We start from the raw sequence: 26,235 nt of genomic DNA, 5'->3' as shown, positions 1-26,235 counted from the left end.
TCCCAGAGGAAGAAAAGAAAGGGCCATCAAAGAAGGAGGTACCTTTCTCTGAAGGGAGGAGAGAACTTCCACTTTGACTATGACCTTGTCTAAATAAGATTGGAGTTGGCAAACTCAAAAGGCTTCCACAGGCTTGGCAACTCATGTCAAGAGCCTCAGGTGATCCCTGACTCCATAAACAAAAGTGTCAGTTGTTAAATCAACAACAGGTGTCACTGTGCCCTTACTCCCCATGAAGAATCTCTGTCCTTAAAGTGTTCTACCATGTAAATCAACGGTATAACTAGTACTCAAACAGTACTTTACACTTTGTGTTTCTGTATGGGTGCAAACTGTTGAAATCTTTACTTAGTATATACTAAATTGATCTTCTGTATATAAAGATAATTGAAATTGAATCTTGATGTGAATGGGATGGGGGAGGGAGCGGGAGATGCGATAGTTGTGGGAGGGAGGGAGGTTATGGGGCGGGGGGAGCCACTGTAATCCAAAAGCTGTACTTTGGAAATTTAAATTATTAAATAAAAGTTTAAAAAAATAGGTAAATTTAATTCCACAGTAAAAATGTGAAATAATCAAAAAGTTAGTAGTATAAGGGCTTTCAAACTACAACATGAGGCCAGCGCCATGGCTCAACAGGCTAATCCTCCGCCTTGCGGCGCTGGCACACCGGGTTCTACTCCTGGTCAGGGCACCGGATTCTGTCCCGGTTGCCCCTCTTCCGGGCCAGCTCTCTGTTATGGCCTGGGAGTGCAGTGGAGGATGGCCCAAGTGCTTGGGCCCTGCACCCCATAGGAGACCAGTAGAAGCACCTGGCTCCTGCCTTCGGATCAGCGCGGTGCGCCGGCCGCGGGGGCCATTGGAGGGTGAACCAACGGCGAAAGGAAGACCTTTCTCTCTGTCTCTCTCTCTCACTGTCCACTCTGCCTGTCAAAAATTAAAAAAAATAAAAAAAAATAAAAAATAAAAACAAACTGCAACATGAATAATGAAATTATTCCCAAAGTCACCCAATCTGTATATGAATGATAACTTATTTATTATTTTCTGAATGTTACACATACAATCATACAATGGTATAGCAGAAAAATTGTTTCAGATATTAACTGATTTTTCTTTTCAGTTTATCCTCAATGGGGTGTCACCATTAACTGAATGCAAGAAATTAGCAGATTAGACCAAAGAGCAACGATGGAGAATTATTAAATTCCAAATTACAATTCTGTCCATAAGCTGTACTTTGGAAATTTATATTCATTAAATAAAAGTTAAAGTTCAGGTAAAAGATGAAATTTTTGACAGTAGATGTACCATTGCTATATAGAAGCTTGGGTGGCAGAGTATGGAACGAATTAAAGATAATTACACATATCTGGGGGATCTCTTTCTTCCTTTCCAACAGAAAGTCTAAAAGTGTAGAATGGTTCCCAAATTTATGTTTGTGGATCTCAGTAAAGAAAAAGCACTGCTCACTTTGTTCTAGTAGAAGGGGGACATCAGGAAAATATTTCTTGGCCCAAGTAGAGTGTCATGACATACTCATACATACCTAGGCATGAAAGAGCAAGAGATTCCAAACTCAGTCTTCTATATTCTCAATTCTGATTTCTCTTGGCCTAGATAAGCCTCTCAAACATTCTATTGCTTTCAGATGGACTTAAGTTTTATTAGTTATAGAGAAAATGGTGGCCTACCTGCCAGCATGTTCAATGCTGATAGTGCTTTATCACATGGACAGAAGCTAGACAGTTCTCACCAGGAATCTGTGCATGAGCCTGCCTCTGGCCCAGTAAGTATTCGCGCTGATCTGGATCCCTGCCACCACTGGCAGAAGGTCCAAGATGTCGTTCTGTGAGCACAAGTGGCCTTTTCAGCCACCATAAGCCCCCTCTAGATCAAAGACCATTGGCAGGAATTAACACCTTAAGTGAGAGGCCAGGCTGCAACTAGGTATCTTTCCTCTTTTTTCTGGTGAGGTGTATCACTTATAACAAAGAAACAATACTGGACCAAACTCACTAATTTGTACTGTGTTTATCTTAAAAGGACTTAAAGTAACTTAAAGTAACTGTATCAGGAAAAATGAGTTGGAGAGGGAGTATAAGAGAGAAATTAAATTTGATTAAAAAGAATAAAATAATTTTTTCACACTTGAGATTGTGATTGTGTCATTTATGCTCATTATATCTGCATTTGAATATGCAAAATGAGAAATTATGAAACAATTTTAAATTCTCTTTAAAGTACATAATAATCTTATTTCTTTGAATATAATCTATATTCTGCAAACTTTAAGAAGATAAAGAGTCTTACTGTCTTTTCATTAAAATTATTTTTGTTATATTTCTGCTTAGAAATATAAAATTTAAAAGATTTGGCCCATTTTTATCTTTTTGCCTTAACATATTTTGAATAATTATAACATGATGGAAAAAAATCAAATATATCATTAATTCCCTAAGAAAAAACAGTCAACTTTATCCTTCCATGAATGTATTAATTTCTTCAAGTTTTAGTGTGTGTTTGCACATACAATGAACACTGATTAAATATGTGATTAATCCACATACACACAATTTGAAAAAGATTATTTCTGCTCCAATTAAGGACTGCCCAAGTTTTGAACTGCCTTGAAAAGACTGTTTGGATTCATATGTATTGTTCAGTTATAGCAATTGGAATGCAATAAATATCTATATCCTAAATAATCAAAGAATTGTAAACAACTTCAATCCAATTTTTATTTTTTTTATTTTTTTAAACTTTTATTTAATGAATATAAATTTCCAAAGTACAGAATATGGATTACAATGGCTTCCCCCCCCCCATAACTTCCCTCCCACCCGCAACCCTCCCCTTTCCCACTCCCTCTCCCCTTCCATTCACATCGATTCATTTTCAATTCTCTTTATATACAGAAGATCAGTTTAGCATACATTAAGTAAAGATTTCAACAGTTTGCTCCCACACAGAAACATAAAGTGAAAAATACTGTTTGAGTACTAGTTATAGCATTAAATCTCAATGTACAGCACACTAAGACCAAAGATCCTACATGAGGAGTAAGTGCACAGTGACTCAATCCAATTTTTAAGAAGATGTTAGGCTTGTCAAAAGCAAGCCATATACTTATGAGCATCACATGGGATCATGTGAATGAAAAATGAAGAAACGTGTGTGTGTGTGTGTGTGTGTGTGTTTAAGGAAGTTTGTGTTATTGCATCATGTTAGGTATGAGACAGATAATATTGCTTTAACTTACTAATTAAAAGAAACAACCTTTGTGTGGCAGGATGCCACCTTTGATCATGGGGTGTGTGTGTGTGTGTGTGTGTGTGTGTATTTTTAACTGACATCATGTCACTAATTAGCTCAGGAGAGCATTTCAGTGGAAAAATGAATGATGCAATCCTAGGACAGAATATGTCGTCTTCCTTCGCAGACGGTTTTATGAGTATTTTTAAAACTATTTAAGATTTTCATCCCTCTGTGTTGAAGGCTAGATTATCAGAGTCTTTCTGTACTATTTAGTTCTTTTCCAACTACCTTGAGGAACTAGACAGTCCAGCACAGCTTTGCCAGAGATCAAAACAGCTAAGAGTTGAAACTAGTCTGCCAAGGACTCATCAAGAAAACTTAACCCAACCTTGACCCCTGAGTCTTTGTGGATGTCCACTAAAGGAAATTCTCAGATTCAACATCTCATTTCATCTGCCCAGAGATGCTAACAAAGGACATTAGTAACTTGACTCTCAAATTCCCCCTCCTTGTACCAGAAGCTCCACCTCAACAGCCTGACTCCAAGAAATCAGAGGTAGTTTGGCCCAACAGGACAGGAGTAATCTCACAGTTATCTGAGTGGACAGAAAGGCTGGCAAAACTGAGAGACCTCAGTTTATAGAGAACAATGCAAAAACATTGCTCTAAAGGGAGTTGAGAGTGAATCCAAAAGTGATTCAGTGATTCACTCAAATGTTGTTGCACTTACTACCTATATCGTGGAAGAGATCCTTTCGAGAATGCTAAGATAGGAACAGATCATGACACACAGTTTGGCCATAAGCCTTCTTATACTATACTTGCTTGTAATTTTATGTAGAAGATAGAGAAAGCTATGCTAAGACAGACTTGTATCCAAATTATTTTTGATAACCTATATGAATTCTGTGACATATTTCTTTTCCTACTTTGATACCAGTCATTTATAAGGGATCCATAGTTTGAATATATTTGAATTACTTCCAATATACTTTACTTATTTTTTATTTGATGCAGCAAAAAAGCACTAATAAACTTCAATTATTTCCATGTGTTGCTTGCAGTGCCAGCATGCCATGTGGGTGCTGGTTCGAATCCCAGGTGCTCCACTTCTGATCCAGCTCTCTGTTATGGCCTGGGAAAGCAAAAGATGCCCCAAGTTCTCAGACTCCTGTACATGCATGAGACACAAAAGAAGCGCCTGGCTTCAAATCCAACCAGCTCCTGCCATTGTGACCTTTTTAGGAATGAACCAGTGCATGAAGATTTCTCTCTTTCTGCCTCTCTCTCTTTCTCTCTCTCCCTCTCTCTCTCTGTAGCTCTGTCTTCCAAATAAAATAAATAAATCTTTAAAAAAGAAATACAGAAAACTAAAATCAATGAGTTCAAATCCAGCACCAACAACTGAAGTACAAAGTAATTTGTGGAAAGGAATGTAGTGAAAACACTTGATATTTTGTCTAGAGCATAATAATTAGGCCACATAACTAAATTTTCTGGTTTCCAAAGAGTTGAATTACAATAAAAGGAAGTTTTGATGTGCTGTTTCAATTTTCAGTAGCAAAACATGTGCATATAGAGGAATTTATTAAAATTGACTTATGTGAGTTTTAAAAACTATTTAATTAGCAAATAAAAATTTTATGCATCTATTACGTACAGTGTATTGAAATACATACACATTGTGACATGGCTAAATAAAACTAAGTAGTATAAACTTTAGTTAAAGGGATTTTTTTGTAGAGAACACTTAAAACATATTTTTTTAGGGGCCAGTGCTGTGGCGCAGTGGGTTAATGTCCTGGCCTGAAGTGCTGGTATCCCATTTGGGTGCCAGTTCAAGACCCGGCTGCTCCACTTTCGATCATGCTCTCAGCTATGGCCTGGGAAAGCAGCAGAAGATGGCCCAAGTTCTTGGGCCCCTGCACCCATGTGGGAGTCCCGGAAGAAGCTCCTGGCTCTGGATTGGTGCAGCTCTGGCCATTGCGGCCATCTGGGGAGTGAACCAGTGGATGGAAAACCAATCAATCTCTCTCTCTCTCTCTCTCTCTCTCTCCTTTCTCTATATGTAACTCTGACTTTCAAATAAATAAATCTTTAAAAAATAGATATTCTCTTAGCTCTTTTTTGGAATGTAATACATTTACATATAACTAAAATTAATGATAATAATTATATATATAACTATAAAACTAAAATCACTATAACTATAGTTACCATATTGTACAACAGATTTTTAAACTTATTCCTTCTAACTGAAATTTTGAATTCTTTGGCCAACATCTCAACTCCCCTTTCTCCCATTGCTCCTGATAACCACCGGGGCCACTCAACTGCTATGAATTCAACTTCTTAATATGCTCTACATAAAAGTGAGACAATGCAGACTCTTTCTGGGCCTATATTATTTCAAGTTAACAAAATGTCCTCCAGGTTCATCTGTGTTGCCACAAATGGTGGAATTTTCTCCTTTTGAAGGGTAAGTAGTATTCCATTATGTGTATATATATAGCATATTTTAAACACTTAGGTTTATTCTGTATCTTCTGATTATAAATAATATTGAAAAGAACATAGGAATATAGATATCTTTTCAACATATTAATTTCATTCCTGTTGTATATAAACTCAGTACAGGGATTGCTGGATTATTTTGTAGTTTTTATTTGTAATTTTCAGGGGAACTCCACACTACTTTTCATAATGGCTGGATGATGTACATTTCTAATAGCTATTTGCAAAGTTCCCCTTTTCTCCACATCGTTTATCTTTTTGATAACAACCATGCTTTTTTATGCAAGAAACATTTTATTTAAGCCATACAAATTTCATGTATTTCATATATACAAATTTAGGAATTCAGTGATTCTTTCCAAACTACCAGCTCTCCACCCACATTCCCACCCTTCTTCCTCTTCCCTCTCCTATTCGCATTCTTATTTTTTTACTAAGATCTACTTTAAATTAACTTTATACACATAAGATTAACCATACACTAAATAAAGAGTTCAACAAATAGTATATATATAAAAAACTGTTCAGTAGTGGAGACAAGGGCTATTCAAAGTCATCACACCTCAAAATGTCAATATCACCTCCATAGACTACCCTTTAGGTACTCCACTAGTTACCATAGGTCAGGGAAAATATATGGCACACTTCTTTTGAGGACTGGCTTATTTAGCTAAGTGTAATGTTTTCCAGTTGCATCCATTTTGTTGCAAGCAATAGGATTTCATTTTTAACTGCTATATAGTATTCCATGGTGTATATATGCCACAATTTCTTTATCCAGTCTTCAGTTGATGCACATATCCTAGGTATTTTGAATTGAGCTACAATAAACAGATCATTTTTTCATATGCTTTCTTTCCATTGGGTAAATTCCCAGGAGTGGATGGCTGGGTCAGATACTAGATCTACCGTCAGATTTCTGAGTCATCTCCACACTGTCTTCCACAGTGGCTGCACCAGTCTACATTCCTACCAACAGTGGACTATGGCATTCTATTCCCCACATCTTCACCGGCACCTACTATTTTTGATTTCTTTATGAAAGCCATTCTAACTGGGGAGAGGTGAAACCTCATTGTGGTTTTCATTTGCATTCCTTGATGGCTAGTGATCCTGAGCATTTTTTTTATGTATCTGCAAGGCATCTGGATTTCCACTTTTGAAAAATACTTGTTCAAGTAATTTGCCCGTTCCTAAGCTAGATTGTCTGTTTTGTTGTTGTTGAGTTTCTTGAGCTGTTTATAGATTCTGGATATTAATCCTTCATCGGTTGCACAGTTTGCAAGTATTTTCCCCCATTCAGTTCTCTGCTGAGTGTTTCTTTTGCAGTGCAGAAGCTTCTCAATTGATATAACCTCACTGGTCAATCTTGGCTCCAATTGCCTGTGCTTCTTGGGTCCTCCCCAAGAAGTCTTTGCTTAGTGCAATGTCCTTTAGGGCTTCCTCAACATTCTCCAATAATGGCATTGGGTCATAGATTCAGGTCCCTGATCCATTCTGTGGACTTTTGTGTAAGGTGTAAGGTAGAGGTCTTGCTTCATACTTCTGTATGCAGAGATCCAGTTTTTCCAGGATGATTTTTTAAGAGATTGCTGCAGGAATTGATTGTCAAAGATAAGTTAGTTGTAGTTGTAGATTGACTTCTGGAGCCTCTACTCTGTTCAATTTTGTTTTTGCCAGTACCAGGCTGCCTTGACTGTAACTGCCTTATAGTACGTCTTGAAATCTGGCATTATGATTCCTCTAGCTTTGTTTTTGCTGTGTAAGGATGCCCTGGCTATTCAGGGTCTCCTGTGTCTCCATATGAATTTCAGCATCATTTCCTCTAGACACAAGAATGCCCCCAGAACTTTCATTTGGACTGCATTGAATCTGTAAATTGCCCTCAGCAGCATGGACATTTCAATGATATTGATTCTTCCAATCCATGAATGTGGAAATTCTCTCCATTTTCTGTGTTTTCCTCCATTTCTTTCTTCAATGTTTTACAATTTTCATCATGGAGATAGTTGATGTGTTTGGTTAAATTTATTCCAAAGTATTCAATTTTTTTTGTAGCTGTTGTGAATGGGATTGACCCTAGAAGTTCCCTCTCAGTCATGGAATTTTTTGTGAACAGAAAATCTACTGATCTCTGTGTCTCAATTGCATTTCACCAAACTCTTCTATGAGTTCCGAAAGGTTCTCAGTGGAGTCCTTGGATCCCTCATACATAGAATCATGTCATCTACAAATAAAGATAGCCTTACTTCCTCCTTCCCAATTTGCATCCTCCTGCTTTCTTTTCCTTTCCTAAAGGCTATGTCTAAACCTTGCTGGACTATGCTGAATAGCAATGGTGAGAGTGGGTATCCCTGTCTGGTTCTGGATCCTAGTAGGAATGCTTATAATTTTCCTTCATTCAATAAGATGCTGGCCATGAGTTTGGCATAAATTGCTGTCACTGTGCTTAGGTATGTTCCTTCCATACCCAATTTGCCTAAGGTTTTCATCACGAAAGTATGTTGCATTTTATCAAATGCTATCTCTGTATCCATCAGGACAGACATATGACTTTTGTCCATCAATCTGTCAATGTTATGCATCACATTTATTGATGCCCTACCCTCTGAGATCTCAACATTTCTGCTTCTTTCCCTAGACAAGGACTAATAGTCTCCTCTTGACAGATCATCTCTAAAGATTAGGGCAGTACTGGACTGCCCTAATGTCCAGGCAAATGATACGCCTCTGATACACAAATATTCATTGTGTGAAGAGTAAGTACATAATATTTGTTAAAAACAGTATGTCCATAAAGGTTTATGTAAAATGGATGGGTAACCAGTTGATATTTGAAGAAAACTGGGAGGGAGAGTGTGTCTACTATAGGTAGGAAGACCTGATCCCAGAAATATATAATTGGTTTTGATGAAAAAAAAAGTCTTTTGAGCAGAAATCATCAAATAGGAACTTCAAGGAACCTAAAGTTTCTATTAATAACCAAATTTGCAGCACAGGCTGTTAGGGCTGTGAGATCACCCTGAACATGTTTATTTTAAAGATCAGGAAAACAAAGTTCAAAAGTCACATCCTTGCCATAATTCTCACAGTCAGTGAAAATAAACTGAAAAACAACTCCTCTTTGGGTTTCAGACTTTATGAATGACACCTTGACATAGCATCCTGTGGTTTATATTAGTAATACAATGTAACTGTAGGTATAGTTTGTTTTCTCTTAGTAAAATTTCCATATATAAATCTAAATGATATATATTAATGTTTAGTTTTTTAATCCCAACTATCAACATCAAGATGGAATTGAACTTAATACAAAGGGAAATTAAAATGTGATTCTCTCCAAAACTTTCCATTAATATCATTTTAAGTAAGCTAAAACATGACATTATTCTTACTTAAAAGTTACAATTAGCAATGATATATAATTTTGAAATTAACATTTAAAAATGTATTTATTCCATGAGATCATTCTAGTATATTATGTCCTTTTGCTGTTCTGCTTCAATTGATCAACCCAATTACAATCCTACATTTCTACTATCCTGAATAACAAGATTAAAATAAGCAATGAGAACACATGCTGTATCAAAGGGACACTTCACCACAGCCCACATCCTGAAGTGCATCTGCTCAGGCTCCCTAACATCAGGTGACAGTAATCTGACTCAAGGACACACCATGCTCTTGGGCTTTCTGATCACTTTCATTCTACTCAGCAGTTCTCTGGTGTCCCTCTGGTGCCAAAGGATGTCATATAACCACTAGAAGAATCACTGACCGACCACTCCTTTCTAGGGGTCTTCAACCACTGGTGTGCCGTGCCTCAAACATGCCTGATTCATAAATGGCATAAACATAGGCATGGAAACGCATCTCACAAGTTGGTAGTCAGACAATTAATTAATCTTTCTGTGCAGTAAAACAGCTATTTATATTAAGCACATTAACACACAGAATCAATAAACACTCTTAGTGCCCTAAGTGATTTTCTGAGGTGTAATTTAAATCACAATTCCTAAATTTAAGTTCACTAGGACAGTTCCAAGTGAAGTAGCAAATATTCAGCTCCTTGAATATATCACTTGGACTAAAGATATTTGACACTGATGTCAGAGTATGCCAGTTTACTTAAGGATAACTGTAAGTCGTGACTATCTCAGGGATTTTAACACTAACTTAAAGAAGAAAGCTGCATTCAGGCCTAGCAAGAATCAATCTAGTATTGAAATTTCACCACGATTGACAAAGTTCTCTTTGGGAAGGTACTTAAAATGTGAAACACAAAAATGTACTCAAAATGTGTCACAAAATTTATACATTATTTATGGATTTCTGGCTGATGTTAAATTTTTTAAACAGAATTTTGTTTTATATTTGAAAGGTTCTTTGATCTTAAAAATCTGTGTGCTTTAGTGCTGGGATTTTTAATGCCTCACATTTTATTACCTCTAATGTCCCTTAGATAAATAATCTTGATATCTATTTGCTGTTTGGAATAAATGACAGGATCCTAGCAAATGGTAGACATCTCATAAACAACAGATAGGGACTATATAAGCTGTAAGGAAATTAGAACTTGATAAAGAAAAAAATTCCTTAAAGGATAATTGTTTTCGGCTAATCCCAAAGGTCAAGTGTAAAATAAATCTCCTCTCCTTAATGCTGAAATTTATCATCCTGACATTATTTACTACAGTCGCAGTTCATGAACTGATAGGAGGCCCCATGATCTTGTGTTCTGCTGTCATATTTTTGACAATTCCTTAATTATACCATGAGGCAAAAATGTGAATAGTGTATATATTAAATTGGGGAGGTGAACGTAGTCACTTTATATTTCAAAGATTTTTCAGTTCAACCACTGCTAATAAAAACAACATTTATTTTTGTGTTATTTGCCAAACTTGATTCTAAAGCTTTATTATATATATATAGTAAAACATTTTTATCTTAAAAAGTACAATGAACAATGAAGCAAACATAAGTGTAAACGATAGACATTTAAGCAAAATTAACAGTATATCACATTCTCTTTTTTTAAAAAATTAAATACTGCTAAAGTGTACTATGTAGAATAGCCTATCCAATTCTTCTTCCTCCCTCCCTATCAGAAGGGTAAGCAACATTCTAAAGTTGGAACTCACTGTTCCCACCTCTATTTTATACATATATACGTGTGTATATGTATACACATACATATATACATCTTATATACACATACACATACATATATTACTCTCCCTAAAACCAAGCCACAAAACCTTTAATCATCACAGTCTTTCTCTCTTGCCTTCTCTGTTGAAGATCCTCGTACCAGAGAAATATTGCCCAATACCCAGAAGGAAGAAGTGCTACATAGACCAGGAAGAGTTGAAAAGACAGGGCTTGCTGGTTTTCTCCCCTTCAGTGTATTACCACTGGATCATACCATTTTATTAATCACATTTCTATTCAGCTGTCTATTTTCCTTTTATTCAAAGCAACATATAGATGGTTTTCTCTGGGTCTATGGGTTTTCCTTTCCTGTATCACATAAAATTCCCATACATTTGTTAAACTTCTCTCTTATTAACCTGCCTTTTGTTACAGGAATGTTTATCATGACACAAGATGGAGGAGGGAATTTTTTTCATACATTTGTACCATACACGGGCAAACAGAAATGGATGCAGTAATATGGAACTCTTATGGATAAAGTCTGCATGGATGCATCACAGTTAAACACTAAAGTTCTGCAGAATCCATAAATTATCCACTCAGTCTTTCAAGATCAGAAGACTGGGCTCTCCAACAACTGCCAATTTACTATTTCAAACAGTTAAATGGAAGAAAACACAGTTCACAACTTCAACCAATGTATTTTCTCTCCCTTTCTTTTTTATTTAAGTCTATTTTTATTATTTAAAACTATTTCTCACAAGAAATTCACTATTGGTGCCATTGTTTCTCTTGGATACAAGTAAATGACAGGATTTTAATTAACTATATATCTTCAATTAAATGTAATCACTTACATTGCATTCAGGTTTGTATTTTTCTAAAATTATATTTTTCTAAAATTATAATTATAATGGATTATTATTATTATTATTCCATAATGGAGCTATTTATTTCCTTCTTCAGGTTATACTGAGAATTATAAATCCCAGAGTAAGGTGCTTGGTGCATAATGACCTTCCACAGCTTTCTCTGTTCTTCCAGAGAAATGTGGAAACAATATAGACTATTAGCTTAGAAGATGGAAAAATAAGAAAATGCAGTTATGTAAGACACTTATATGCAGAACTTTGAAGATACACACACACACATACAAAGTAAGGTAACAATACCTTAGAAAATTCTAACACAGGCAGATGATAGCAATTTAAAACCTCCAATAGGTGACATATTTTATGTATTCTCTATGATTCATAAAATATGAGATAAATTGTGAGATACTTAACTCAAAGTAACAAGTGTTTCATAAACCAAATCTAGTGTTCTTGTCTCACTGCATTTGTCCAAGAAGGAATTTTGGTAGCCAACTCAATTAAAACTTGCATATGTGCCACAAAATCAAAAATTGAATTGGAATATACTCCCATTTCTGAAATTTGGCCCCTTCAATGTCACTATACTTTTTCTTCTTTCCATCAACAAATTAGTTCAGAAAAACTATGGTAGTCAATTATTAATAAAGGCCATATTAGGTAATAAGCAATTTTGAGTATATGTGCCTTCCTTTCTAATTAAATGTTACTTCCTCCTATTTTTTTTCTTTTATTTATTTATTTATTTTTTGATAGGCAGAGTGGACAGTGAGAGAGAGAGACAGAGAGGAAGGTCTTCCTTTTTGCCATTGGTTCACCCTCCAATGGCCACCGCAGCTGGCGCGATGCGGCTGGCTCACCGCACTGATCTGATGGCAGGAGCCAGGTGCTTATCCTGTTCTCCCATGGGGTACAGGGCCCAAGTACTTGGGCCATCCTCCACTGCACTCCCTGGCCACAGCAGAGAGCTGGCCTGGAAGAGGGGCAACCAGGACAGAATCCGGCGCCCCGACCGGGACTAGAACCTGGTGTGCCGGCGCCGCTAGGTGGAGGATTAGCCTAGTGAGCCTCGGCACTGGCCCTCCTATTCTTTATTCCACAAATACTATGGTGGTTGAGAGTGGGGGTGATGTTGCAATTAGATGGAAATTTTGTTTGGTAATGAAAATTCTCACTAAAATGTGCTGAATTCATTCAGGTAGAAAGATTCTGAGACAGCAACATGATGGATCATTATTCTGTAACTGAAATGCTCTTCACACATTGCTACCTTGTATTTACATCAGCTAAGTATTCTAAAATAGTAGCCAATTTCAGAATACAATTAAACAAATTAAGTTATTACCTTCATGTATTAATACTTACATTCCAACACTTCCTTAGGAGGGTTATGGAGGATGCTGATGAACACCACAAGAACACATGGAAACAGTTATATTCTATTTGATATAAGCATGTATATGTTACTTGAATTAATTTTTCAGTTTATAAAAATAATACTGCCTTCTCTGTCACTACCCATATTCCACCCCACATCCAACCGATATGGAATAAGGCAGGTAGCTAGATTTGGGCCAAGAGTTGGAAGCCACACATCCCCTGCACTGTGTAAACCTATCTACCCACGTGTCAGTCAAATGACTCCATTTCTAGGATGTACCTCCCCTCACCTGGGGCACGGGATTGGTATAATGTAATCACTCCCTATTCCAACCACATAGGAGGCCGACAATGGGGAGAGGCTATCTCTCTTCCTGTGGACTCAGGAATGCTTCTCTAGGTAAGAGGAAAGAGCCTGGAATAGGGATGTTAGCTACCATCTAGCCCACAACATATTGGCAGCTAGCCAGGAGAAAATTCACTCCAGAAACAGCTGTGTGGTAGGTAGAATTCAATCAGTTTCTGTCTCAGCAGTACTTGGTTTCGAAATCTTGAAAATATCTCTGTCCCCTAGTCTCTCTTCTGTGAGCATTCATGGGTCAGGAAAGTCATCTACAATGCAAATATTGATGTCTACAGCGTGTCTAAGTTTCCTGGTTGCAAGGCTTGCATGTGAAGAGAGGCTCATACAGATTGTTAGCATTAATGGGATTTAGCAGAGAAGCAGGGAAAATGTGGGCCAGTCTGTATATGTTGGCTGATTTCACGTTGTTTTCAGGTTGTTTGTGATGTGTTTTTAAGGATAATTTATATTATTGGACAAGGTGGAACTTAAACCCTTAGTTTTATGGAAGGATTTTTTTTTTTTTTTTTGATCAGGCATGCTAGAGTGACTTTTCATATGCTAATTTCTGGTATTACCTGGTAGAGCAGACCAGTGAAACAGATTCTGTTGCCTTGTAATCACAGCTGGCATCAGGAAGGTGGGACTCCAGACATGGCAGAGGCTCTACTTCCTGCATGGAGGGGGGAACTTCTGCCTCAATATGGCAGCCCCAGTTAAAATACATGATCTCTAACATGGAGCCACCAAGGGACTTCCACCTTTACGGGAAGACAGGTAACAGATCCCAATCCCAAAATGGCAGCCTCCATAACCGGGTGCATGCTGCATGCCTGATCAGCAAGATTATGATTTTTTATTTTAGTTTTTTATTTTTTCTTTATGCTGTTTCTTATTACTCTGAAATGTGTTCCAGGCATGGAGTTGTGTTGCAACCTCAGGATAAAATTTCCTGGCTATGTCAAAGGGCTCTCAATATTTGGGATGCCTGGAAGGCCCTGAGAAATATATCTCAGGTATCTAGTTTATCATTTTAGCTTTATGCTGGCTTTTTGTTAATTGCTTCCTGTGAATCACTAAGACCACAGCAACAGCAGAACCTTCTAAGGTCTAAGCTTTAGACATGGTGGCATAAGCTCCCTGGAAATTTGTAGGGTACAATAACCAAGGGATTTATGTAGAATTCTGCTGGTGGGTTTTATCACACAGGAACTCAACTTCCTGGCATGAAGTGTAACCTCCTGTATCCAGCGATGGTGGTAACAGCCTTTGAGTTTATTTGGAGCATTGTGGAAAAGCCCTAATCATGCACGCATGTGCCTCCAAGTCTACTGGCACTTTTTTGATGGCTGTGTTCACCCTGGTGAGGACTCAGATAAAAACACCATCCAGGTCTTAAACTTTTAAGCAAAACAAGGACATAGAGTTTCCCTATCAAAGCTCAGAGTTCTAAACAAGAAGTAAATTACCTAGAATATATTGCGATCCCAGGAAAGTATGCTCTTTCATCGAAGAGAAAAGAAGCTATTTTGTATATAGAACCACCACAGATGAAAAAGCAGATAAGGAAATTTCTGGGAATGGCAGGATTTTGTAGAACATAGATTCCAGGATTTGGGTTAACAGTTAAAGCTATATATATATACATGTATATATATATATATATATTTTCCCAATGGAAAATTATTAAGGAAATACATGGCTCTATCCATCTGGGAAGATGAGCTTTTATACAAATACTCTCTCAAGTATTGGGAGGAAAAGGACTGCATGCTGTCATAAGGGAAGTAACTCATTCCTGTCCCCTTTGTTTACAAAATATATATATATATATATATATATATATACATATATATATATACACATATACATATATCCTGACATAGATCCACTTTACTGGACAGGAGAGCTACAGAAAGCCTTCCAAAGAATTAAACAGCTATTAACAGAAACCCCAACACTAGGAATCCCTAACCTGAATAAGCTATTCACCTTGTTTATTGCAGACAAATAGGGTGCAACATTAGGAGTGCTTACTCAAAAATTGGGTCCATTTCTATGACTAGTAGTTTGTTTTTCTAAACAGATATTCATAGCTGCAGTGTGCCCTACATGATTAAGGGCTATTGCTTCTACAGCACTCATGGTGAAAGAAGCCACCAAGCTTGCAGCATGCCAGCCCCACCAGGTGCAAGGGGATTTAGAAATTGAAGAATATCAATGGCTAACAGGAGGGCACCTGACAAAATATCAGGCCCTGTTGTTGACTCAATTGAGATAACTCAAAGTATGCCAAATCCTCAACCCAGCAACTCTGGTGCCACCTGAGTGTACTGAAGATTTAACTTACTCTTGTGCAGAAACTATAAAACAAGTGCATTCTAGTAGACTTGAGCTATTAAATAAACCTCTAGAGAATACAGATGTTGAGTGGTTTATTGATGGCAGTAGTTATGTGAAGGAAGAAGTTAGAAAGGCAGATTATTCCATTGTGAATCTTAACCAGGTAACAGAAGCTCAGACAATGCCAAGTAATACTTCAACTCAAAAGGCTGAATGTATTGCTTTAATTAGGAAAAGGCCACCAAGTTTATACACACACACACAGACACACACATACCACACATACATACACGCAGCTTCCAAATATGCTTCCCTTATGTTACATGCTCATGCAGCAATTTGGAGAGAAAGAGGCCTATTGACTGCAAAGAACTCTCCCATTATGCATGTAAAGGAGATATTAGCCCTACTTCAGGCAGTACTGGAACCTTTGGACGCGGCTGTCAGTAGGGGACACTAAAATGAAGACAGCCATGCATCAGCAGATAAGACAGCAAAATCAGCTGCTATACAGGAAATTCTGGAAATGGCACTAATACCTCAGCTTGTAATGATGAGAGCTTCACTCTATTGAGGCTAAGATCTAATGGGCTCAGCAATGAGTTATGCTAAAGATGTTATTAGACAGTAGACTTTAGATACAGTAGACAGTAGATCATAACATTATGCTCCCAATGGAAAATTATTAAGGAAATACATGGCTCTATCCATCCTGGAAGATGAGCTTTAATACAAATACTCTCTCAAGTATTGGGAGGAAAAGGACTGCATGCTGTCATAAGGGAAGTAACTCATTCCTATCCCCTTTGTTTACAAAATAACCCTCGTGGCCACCTTAGGCCACCTCCTTTGCTGACTCCTGTGCAAAGGAGAGGAACCTACCCAGCTGAAGACTGGTAGATTGATTTTACTAGCACGCCTCCATCAAATAACTACAACTATCTTCTAGTTTTTATTGATTCTTGCAAGGATGGACAGAAGTTTTTCCACATCAAACAGAAAAGCCCCCATAGGTATCCAAAGCCTTCCAAAATGACATAGTTCCACGCTTTGAACATCCAAGGTCACTCCAGAGTGACAATGGACCCTAATTTGTGTCTTAAAATAACTCAACAGGTAGCTACCTTTCTAGGAGTTTCTTATCATCTTTATGCCCCTTGGAGACCTCAGTCATTGGATAAAGTTAAAAAGGCTAATCATAGTCTTGAGAAAATTGTAGCTAAGCTTTGCCATGAGACATCAGAAACAGGATTTAAACTATTGCCTATTGCCCTCCTCAGAAGAAAATGGCACGTAAGTCTTCTCAAAAGCTTAGTCCATACGAAATGGTATATGGAAGGCCCTTCCTCACTTCTGACATGCTCTCTGATTCACAGACTCAAGATCGATAAAAGTGTATTATTAATTTAGGCCAGGTAAAAAAGTCTCTGATGGAGTATGGTAATAAAATTGTTCCAGTGCCAGATTCCAAAATTCATGAGCAGCCTATCTCCTGAGGAGACTTAGGTTTATTAAAGACTTGGAAGGAAAGATCCTCCTTAGACCAGTTGTAGCCTAAATGGAAGGGACCCTACTGGGTGCTGCTGAGTATGTGCACCTTGGTGAAATTACAGGGCATCCCAAGCTGGGTACATTTGTCAAGGATTCATCTTCTACCTCTTGAGTCTTCACAGGTACACATGAGAGATAAGTCTGCCTACTCCTGAGAACCAAAGACCTCAAATACCTCTTCAAAAGGCAAAAAATTAAGGAAGGCCTTTGCTCTTGTCATATTACAACTGCAGCACTTTAAGGCAGGCATGTCTTATCTACCTCTTCTCTTAATCCTCTCTGGATGCTACTACTGGCAGGAGAACTCCTAGTGAGTTCTTCTATTATAATCCTGCAAGATCCTCGTATGTCTTAAGAAGCTAATTCTTAAAATCTGATCATTGCCTTACATAACCTAGCCTACATTTTAGGCCAACTTTTACAACAAGTACTCAAGTCCATGGATGCTAGCATAGTTAGGAACAACCAACAGGCCTTAGAATATATACTGACAGAACAGGGAGGAGCATGTGTAGCTGTTAATGGCCTCTGTTACCACTACTCTAACAGTAGTATGTTTACTGAAAGAGACATTAAAAATCTTTATGCTCAGGCTAGATGGTTTTACAATCTGCTCAGGAACAGTCTATCAGCATCCACTATGTGGAAAACAATGAAATATATTCTTCCCTTCTTAAAGTGCACTCCACTGGTATTTTTTTTTTCAATTTTGCTCATACTGATCAATAAACTTGTCTGTTTCAAAATCTGACTTCTCTGGTCAGTGCCGTGGCTCAATAGGCTAATCCTCCACCTAGCAGTGCAGGCACACCGGGTTCTAGTCCCGGTCGGGGCACCAGATTCTGTCCCGGTTGCCCCTCTTCCAGGCCAGCTCTCTGCTGTGGCCAGGGAGTGCAGTGGAGGATGGCCCAGGTGCTTGGGCCCTGCACCCCATGGGAGACCAGGATAAGCACCTGGCTTCTGCCATCGGATCAGCGTGGTGTGCCGGCCGCAGCGCGCTGGCCGCGGTGGCCATTGGAGGGTGAACCAATGGCAAAAAGGAAGACCTTTCTCTCTGTCTCTCTCTCTCTCACTATCCACTCTGCCTGTCAAAAAAAAAAAAAAAAAAATCTGACTTCTCAGAGTAATGATGACCATGCTGGAGATGTATGGACTGATTCATGAGATGGATTCATTAGATCAGATAGGAAGAGATTTCTGAACTCATAGGCAAGCTCTATACTCCTTATCACTGGGAAGCAGAAACAGCAGATGTGATGGATCTGCATCCTCCTGCACTCCCTTGTGATTAAGGGTCATAAATCTCTGAGGGAGGAATGATATGGGATAAGGCAGAGAGCTAGATTAGGGCCACAAGATGGAAGGCACACCTCCCCACCATGTAATCCTGTCCACCCACCTTTCAGTCAAATGACCCCTCCCCCCAGGAGGTGCCTGGTCTCTCCTGGAGCCTGGGAGCAGTACTATGTTACCATTTCCTTTTCCAACCTCAGAAGAGGCCAGCAAAGGGAGGGGCTCTGCTACCTAAGACTCAGAGGAAGCAGTAATGCTTCTCTAGGTAATAGGCAAGAGTCCGGAACAGGGATTTTATACGCCACCGCCACCTAACCCACAACACATACCTTGTCCACAACACAACCCAGAGAGAAAACTAATTTACTTAGAAGCAGAACAATTCTTTGTAAGTTGCATTTTTCTTTTAGTTGAGCTTCAGCAAATTAATGATGACCTAAAAAAATAAACTCTATGGTATATCTGAATATTTCCTCTTGAAAACTCATTTCTGTTCCACAAAAGACACCTTTATTTTACCAGTAATTCAAAGGAACACTTTAATTTCAATCTGTGTAAATATTTAAATAAGTTTCTACTCTACCAAATTTACTGTGATTTAACTACTTTGTGATCCACAAAACTGCAGGCAAGTAAGGTTTGCACCAATTACATACTGAAGAAAAAAAATCCCATTCTTTAATGAATTTCATGTTAATTTTTACCTGATGTTGTATCCAGCTGACAACCAAAACCAATGTGATCTGTTTCTCAACTAACTAATGACAGCCTTGGACAAACATCCTACTCCCTCTCTGCAAACAATGCAAATCACACACAGGCAGCATTTCAGGCAATGATTAGAAGTGCAGTTGCTTAATGTGGCTTCCATGTGGATGTTCACCAAGGTTGCTTCTTGGTGTGGTGGACAAAATTGGCCCACTGAGAGGAAGTTAGCTGGGAAATTTTTCTAATGCACTGTAAAAGTATATTTGTGCCAAAAGTTCTTATTTAAAAAGAGGTTGAGGGAATGTCATTTGAAGGTCAAATTTAAATCTTTACTTTGGGCAGCATAAATTAAGCTTTTAGTGAGATCAATTAAGTTTTTAGGCTGAAAGTTTCCACAAATAAGTCAGGCTGCTTTGATTTTCAAAAATTACTTGAATTTTTTAAAGAAAACTATTCTGAAAAAATTTTAGTAAAGGAAAAGTATGAGAGAAGAAAAACTAAAGTCCTAGAAGAAGGACAGTGATAATTTTAGCCAGAAGTATGATAAGGTCTTTCCTATACTTATTGCTACTTCTGTCTATATGTTTTACATATTGGGGATAGGAATGTTACTTCCACAAATACCAAGTGGCACACATTCCTGAATTTACATTATTTATAATAAATCGATATACCAGCTTGAAGGAACATCATGACAGGTAATCTCAACTATTCTTTCATCACTTCATTAAACACTAAAGTCACTCATACCATTTTTTTTTTTTTTTTGACAGGCAGAGTGGACAGTGAGAGAGAGACAGAGAGAGAAAGGTCTTCCTTTTTGCCGTTGGTTCACCCTCCAATGGCCGCCGCTGCAGCCGGCGCACCGCGCTGATCCTGGCAGGAGCCAGGAGCCAGGTACTTTTCCTGGTCTCCCATGGGGTGCAGGGCCCAAGCACCTGGGCCATCCTCCACTGCACTCCCTGGCCATAGCAGAGAGCTGGCCTGGAAGAGGGGCAACCGGGACAGAATCCGGCGCCCCAACCGGGACTAGAACCCGGTGTGCCGGCGCCGCAAGGTGGAGGATTAGCCTATTGAGCCACGGCGCCGGCTTACTCATACCATTTTAACAATAGGATTTTGCATCTCAAAGGATTTCCACATTTATAAGACCCTTTCCTTTGTATTCTGTGGTATAATTCTCAGTGTCTTCAATCTAACATACAAACACGGAAACACAGAGTAGTTATGGTGAGATTTCTAAGAAACCCTTAACATAACTTAGCATTTCTCAAACACAAATGCTGGAGTAGATTCTAAGGAGTTAACAATTAACTGGGGGTTCCTGTTCCTGGGGAGCCAAGCTGCTAATCTAGATGGGAGGCATGAGATCAACTGGCCCACTTTTACCTTCTTCAGGAGGACACAATCGCTTTGCTATAATGAATCCTGCTTCCTTTTCTTGCTGTGTGTGCGCAAGTCTCTTTCAATTTATTGCTGGAGGGTCCAAGAACCCGACCCTCACAGCCAATAGTAGTGGAGGTGAAAAATGTGAATAAATGTCATTGGGATACTGAGGAGGATTTACTTGAAAGCAGATAGAATTGTTTACTGAGATTATGTTGTTCAACCACTTTTACTCTCATCCACTCGACTTTGCCAAGTGGTTTCTGAGATTTTTACCAGAGTGATATCTTGTTAATTCTTCCCGATGAGACGAAAACCCATCAAACAGGAGAATGCAAGTACTGTCCACTTTTCTGCCTATTTCATTCAGGGAGCAAATCATGTTTGCACTCTTGCACTAGACAGATTCTGGCAATTCATCTTTTAATGTCTTTAGAAAAAAAAAGTCACCATTAAAAGTATTTCATAGTGTCAAACTATGATATAGACAATTTCCATAGAAATTGTTAGAATTTCACAAACTTATGAGGATGCTGAATTAATTAGCTTCTTGTGTTTAGGAAGATTTGATTTTTCTTTTCTTCCTACATGCTAATGCATCCCCTGCTTTGGCTACTTGTATTGTCAGGAGATTCCCTTTTCAGCTTAAATAATTCTATCCACTCAGTTTCTTATGAACTCAGTATGACTGAAAATCTTCAGCAGCATGCGTAGTTTTCATTATGATGGAAATCAATGTAATAATATTTGTGATACCTTCAATGCTTGTGAAGATACAAAACCTGCTTTTAGAGGAAACACTAAAACAATTCCATCATGTTCATAATTAGTTTGTATTATTATATTTCCTTCCTAGTATAAGTGATGTAATAATAGACTTGCTGATGAAATTTTCATATAGTACACACAAGCAGCACTTGCCAGGACTTTACAGAAACCAAATCCAATATGCAATAACACAGTTCAGATTTGTATAATATCAAGTGGCACAACACTTAAAATCATTGCAAGATACCGTTCACATAAAGGAGTAATAAAATATGAACGGCAAGGTATCATAGTAGATCTCAACTAAAGCTTTGAAATGTTAAGAGGTAGGTCATGTATTTTAAGAACTTACTGCAAAAAATGTACAAGTCATATGAAAATTAATTATGGTACCCTTGGGAACCTTTGCCAGTATTCCTACCTTGTTGTTGCCCAAGCTTGGAGAATGATATGAATGCTTACCATGGAGAAGTTGTACATGACAACAGAATAAGCAGTAGCCTATGAGTGACTATGGAGAGGACCTATTTACTCGGTGTCTAGAAGAGAATTATTTAAGATAAACATGCAAACAATGACCTCTTGACCTCTTGAGAGTGGGCAGTATGGTGGCTAGGCAGAAGCAGTATATGTGAAAACACTTAATGTTTGCTTCAAAGGTATTCTAAGGCATTGTTTTCTGTGATTCTATAATTTTATGGTTTGGCAATAAATCCACTTGTTTGTGTATACACCATCCTCTAATTCCAATCCAGGTACTATTGAACAGAAGATCTCACCCTACAGAGCCACGTTTAGAACACCCAGAAGTTGCCATTCCAATTCTCACATTGAAATACCAATTGGGAATCACAGTCTGACTTGCAAGTATAGAGGGGCCTGTATCTTAACATTACCAACCAGCTACTTGTTTCCGTTTGAGAACTCATTTTCTAAAAGACTTCCTTTTTGTTTTTTCCTAAACCACCATGAGAGAAACAAATGTTCATAACATAAATATGACTAACACTTTGAAGTAAAAATATCTACAAAGAATCCAGCATAGGAAGATGGCAGAATTTCCAGTGACCCTTTAAGGCAATCTCAGCTTTACATATAAATCTTTTTTCTGCACTCATTTAAATTAGTACCATTTCATGTTGAGCCTCCTTGGCTAAACATCAACTACTTTAATAAGAATACTCCACATATTGCCACAAACAAACTATAGCACTCAAGTGAAATATTCAAAACTTGCCAGACCCAGCAAATGCCAGAAGGTTGCCCATATACTCTGTCCAATGCCACATCACATTGCTACCCCCTTCTCTCATAGATATGAGACAATACCATCCAAGTATCTTTGGCTTTGCTAACACTACTTCCACAGCAGTCAGAATCAGCCATGAGCCCCTGTGTTTCCATGAATAAACAGAGAAGAGACATTTTACCGAGTCTTCTGTTTTGTGACTATTCAAGAGGTCAGACAGGAAGTCATCATGAAGGCTCTCTCTTCGAATCAGTGTAAATTCCCGCAGGAAAACAGCCCCTTGGCTTGGGTCTCCACATACCTAGAGAGATAAAGTAGCTGAATTAAGCTTTCTGACAAGGCCTGGAGAGAGGGACACATAGGGATTAACATCTCAGAGCTGTAGAAACCTCTTGGATTTATTTCAAGTTTGATTAGAGCAGCCAAAAACAATGCACACAAACACATATTAATGTGACAGCCACCAGAACATTCTGGCCCGCGGCTCCTCTGATGGGTGCCAGGAAAGTCTCTTGCTAAGTTGATGCCTACAGACTGGCTGGTGTGTCTGTGATGCTGACAATCAATTACTATTATTATAAACTCTCTAGTGTGGTCAGGCTCCTAGATAGCTCATGCCATTGGGCTACCCATGTGTACATACCACATAGAGGTTTTAGACTCACGGGGTTCTATCCCCTAGATCTAAGAGTTGAGGTGGCTCCTGATGTCCTATTAAATGTCAACCAGATAAGGAGGCACTGGCCTGAGCCCAGAACTGACTCTCCGAGTAACTGGAGTGCTTTAGAACCACGTGCACTCAGCTGCTCCGGAAGGAGGTACTGGAGAACTTTCCTCTAGAGCTTATCACATACCAGGTTCTTTACACATGTTATCTTACAGCAGCCCTATGAGGTGTCCGTTAGCAGCTGCACTTTACACATTAGGAACTAGAGGCATAAGAGATTTCAGGAATTTGCCGAGTGAGCGCTGAAATCAGCATTCAAATACAATTCTGACTCTAAAGCCTCCTCTAACAAGAAACAAAGGACTAACTCTCTAAATTCACATAATGATCAAATCACATTGTACCCCCACTACCTTCTGAACCTCAGTTGACTCATCATAAATAGGCATGATATAAACATTGCTGGCTTGCTGAAAAGACAGAAGATAAATGCATATAAAATGCTTAAGTGTGGCGGCTTATCACATGAAACAAATAACAGTCATTATTATCATCAAAAGCATATTTTGCTCAAGAAACAACTAAAATCCAAGTTTTTAAAACATACATGAAGTTATTTAACTATATTTATAATATTTTAATATGCATGATATGCAATTTTAAATTTTACACCATTTTAATTGTATTGACAATATCAGTAACAAATATGTGAGTATTTATATTAATTGATACCTTCTTGATGGTCTGAAATAATTTATAATACATTAAATAATTTTGAACTCTAAGTCCTTTGGGAATGAGTGTAATTTTCAGTCATTTCTATGTAATACCCTCTCTTATTCAGTAAGCCAGTATTACAGCAATAGACAGAATCTTGCGTCCCAGGATCTTTATTCTCTGAAGTAACACCTGCAGTAGGCTGCTTTGCATTGCAAAAAAAAATTTCACATATAATTAAGATACTAGTTATTCACTTCACTATTGGGTGAATTAAATTAGGTGAGTCTAATGCAATCATATGAACCCAGAAATCCAGAGTGTTCTCCAGCTATGGAAGGAGTCAGAGATGTTGCAGAAGGGGATTCAAATAGTGAACAAATCTGACCTGCCATTGTTAGCTTGGGAACTGAGGGGAACACAGAAGCATGAGAGGGCAATAAGTCTGTCAACAACCAGTGACTGAAAGGGAATCCAAACCCTGGACCAGAATCGCATCTTTGATCAATAACATGATTTTAGCCTTCATGAGTTTTATCAGAGAATCCAGCCACTCCTTGCCAGGCCCATGACCTACAGAAATTGTTAAATAATACTTTCCTGTCCCCATAAGGCACAAAGTATGTGCTAATTCATCATGGCAGACGTCAAAAACTAATGTAATCATTGAGAAGCGGAATCACTGAGAGACAATCCTGTTTCCTCTATGTTAACTTTTGTTATGAACTCACTGATAGTAAACAAGTAGAAGCGGAATATGCAGTGTACATTTTTAAGAATCAGTCTTTGCATCTTCCGCCTCTACTACACAGTGAGAGAGAGAGACAGAGAGAAAGGTCTTCCTTTCATTGGTTCACCCCCCGAAATGGCCACTACAGCCAGCGCTGCACTGATCCGAAACCAGGAGCCAGGTGCTTCCACCTGGTCTCCCATGCGGGTGCAGGGGCTCAAGCACTTGGGCCATCCTCCACTGCCTTTCCAGGCCACAGCAGAGAGCTGCACTAGAAGAGGAGCAGCCATTAGGCAAGAAAAACAAATCAAAGTGATACAAAGCGGACAGGAGAAAATCAAAATACACCTATTTGCAGATGACATGAATCTAAACATAGGGGATCCAAAAGACCCCACTGAGAGAGTACTGGAACTCCACTGAGATAGTTTGGTAAATTGGCAGGATATAAAATCAACATTGAAAAATCAATAGCCTTTGTATACACAGACAATGGCATGGCTGAGAATGAACTTTTAACATCAATCCTATTCACAGTCGCTCTAAATAATTAAATAACTTGGAACCTTGGAATAGATTTAAACAAGGATGTCAAAGATCTCTATGATGAAAATTACAAAACACTAAAGAAAGAAATAGAAGAAGACATTAAAAAATGGAAAAATCTTCCATGTTCATGGATGGGAAGAATCAACATCATCAAAATGTCCATAGTAGCAAAAGCAATTTACAGATTCAATGTGATCTCAATCAAAATACCAATGACATTCTTAAGAGATCTAGAAAAAGTGATGCTAAAATTCATATGGAAACACAAGAGATGCCAAATAGCTAAAGCAATCTTATACAACAAAACAAAGCTGGAGACATCACAATACTTAATTTCAACACATACTACAGGGTAGTTATAAAGAAACAGCCTAGGGGCTGGCACTGTGGTGTAGCGGGTAAAGCTGCTGCCTGCAGTGCCGGCATCCCATATGGGTGCCGGTTCAAGTTCCAGCTGCTCCACTTCTGATCCAAAAGCAGTAGAAGAAGACCCAAGTCCTTGGGCCCCTGCACCCAAATGAGAGACCTGGAGGAAGCTCCTGTCTCCTGGTTTCAGATCGGCAAGGCTCTGGCCATTGTGGCCAATTGGGGAGTGAACCAATGGAATAGAAGACCTCTCTCTCTCTCTCTCTCTCTCTCTCTCTGGCTCTACCTCTCTCTTCCTCTCCTTCTCTCTCTTTGTAACTCTTTCAAATAAATAAATCAATCTTTTAAAAAGGAAAAAGAAAGAAAGAAACGGCCTGATATTGG

The 26,235-nt window shown here is 38.4% G+C and overlaps 1 protein-coding gene across 3 annotated transcripts in view; it reads right to left on the bottom strand.

The window, feature by feature from the left end:
* Positions 1–26,235, bottom strand: part of ADAMTSL1 (ADAMTS like 1) — a 1,088,032-nt gene that overhangs the window by 746,293 nt on the left and 315,504 nt on the right. For all 3 annotated transcript variants that reach the window (XM_008254434.5, XM_008254437.5, XM_089317536.1), the window contains exon 2: positions 23,004–23,123. In XM_008254434.5, coding sequence (XP_008252656.4) covers positions 23,004–23,123 — 120 coding nt within the window. The remainder of the gene's footprint in view (positions 1–23,003; positions 23,124–26,235) is intronic.

Source organism: Oryctolagus cuniculus, chromosome 1 (assembly GCF_051225735.1).
Source record: "Oryctolagus cuniculus isolate XC-2025 breed Fujian yellow rabbit chromosome 1, ASM5122573v1, whole genome shotgun sequence".
NCBI classification, from domain to species: domain Eukaryota; kingdom Metazoa; phylum Chordata; class Mammalia; order Lagomorpha; family Leporidae; genus Oryctolagus; species Oryctolagus cuniculus.
This window is presented reverse-complemented; position numbering and strand designations above follow the sequence as displayed.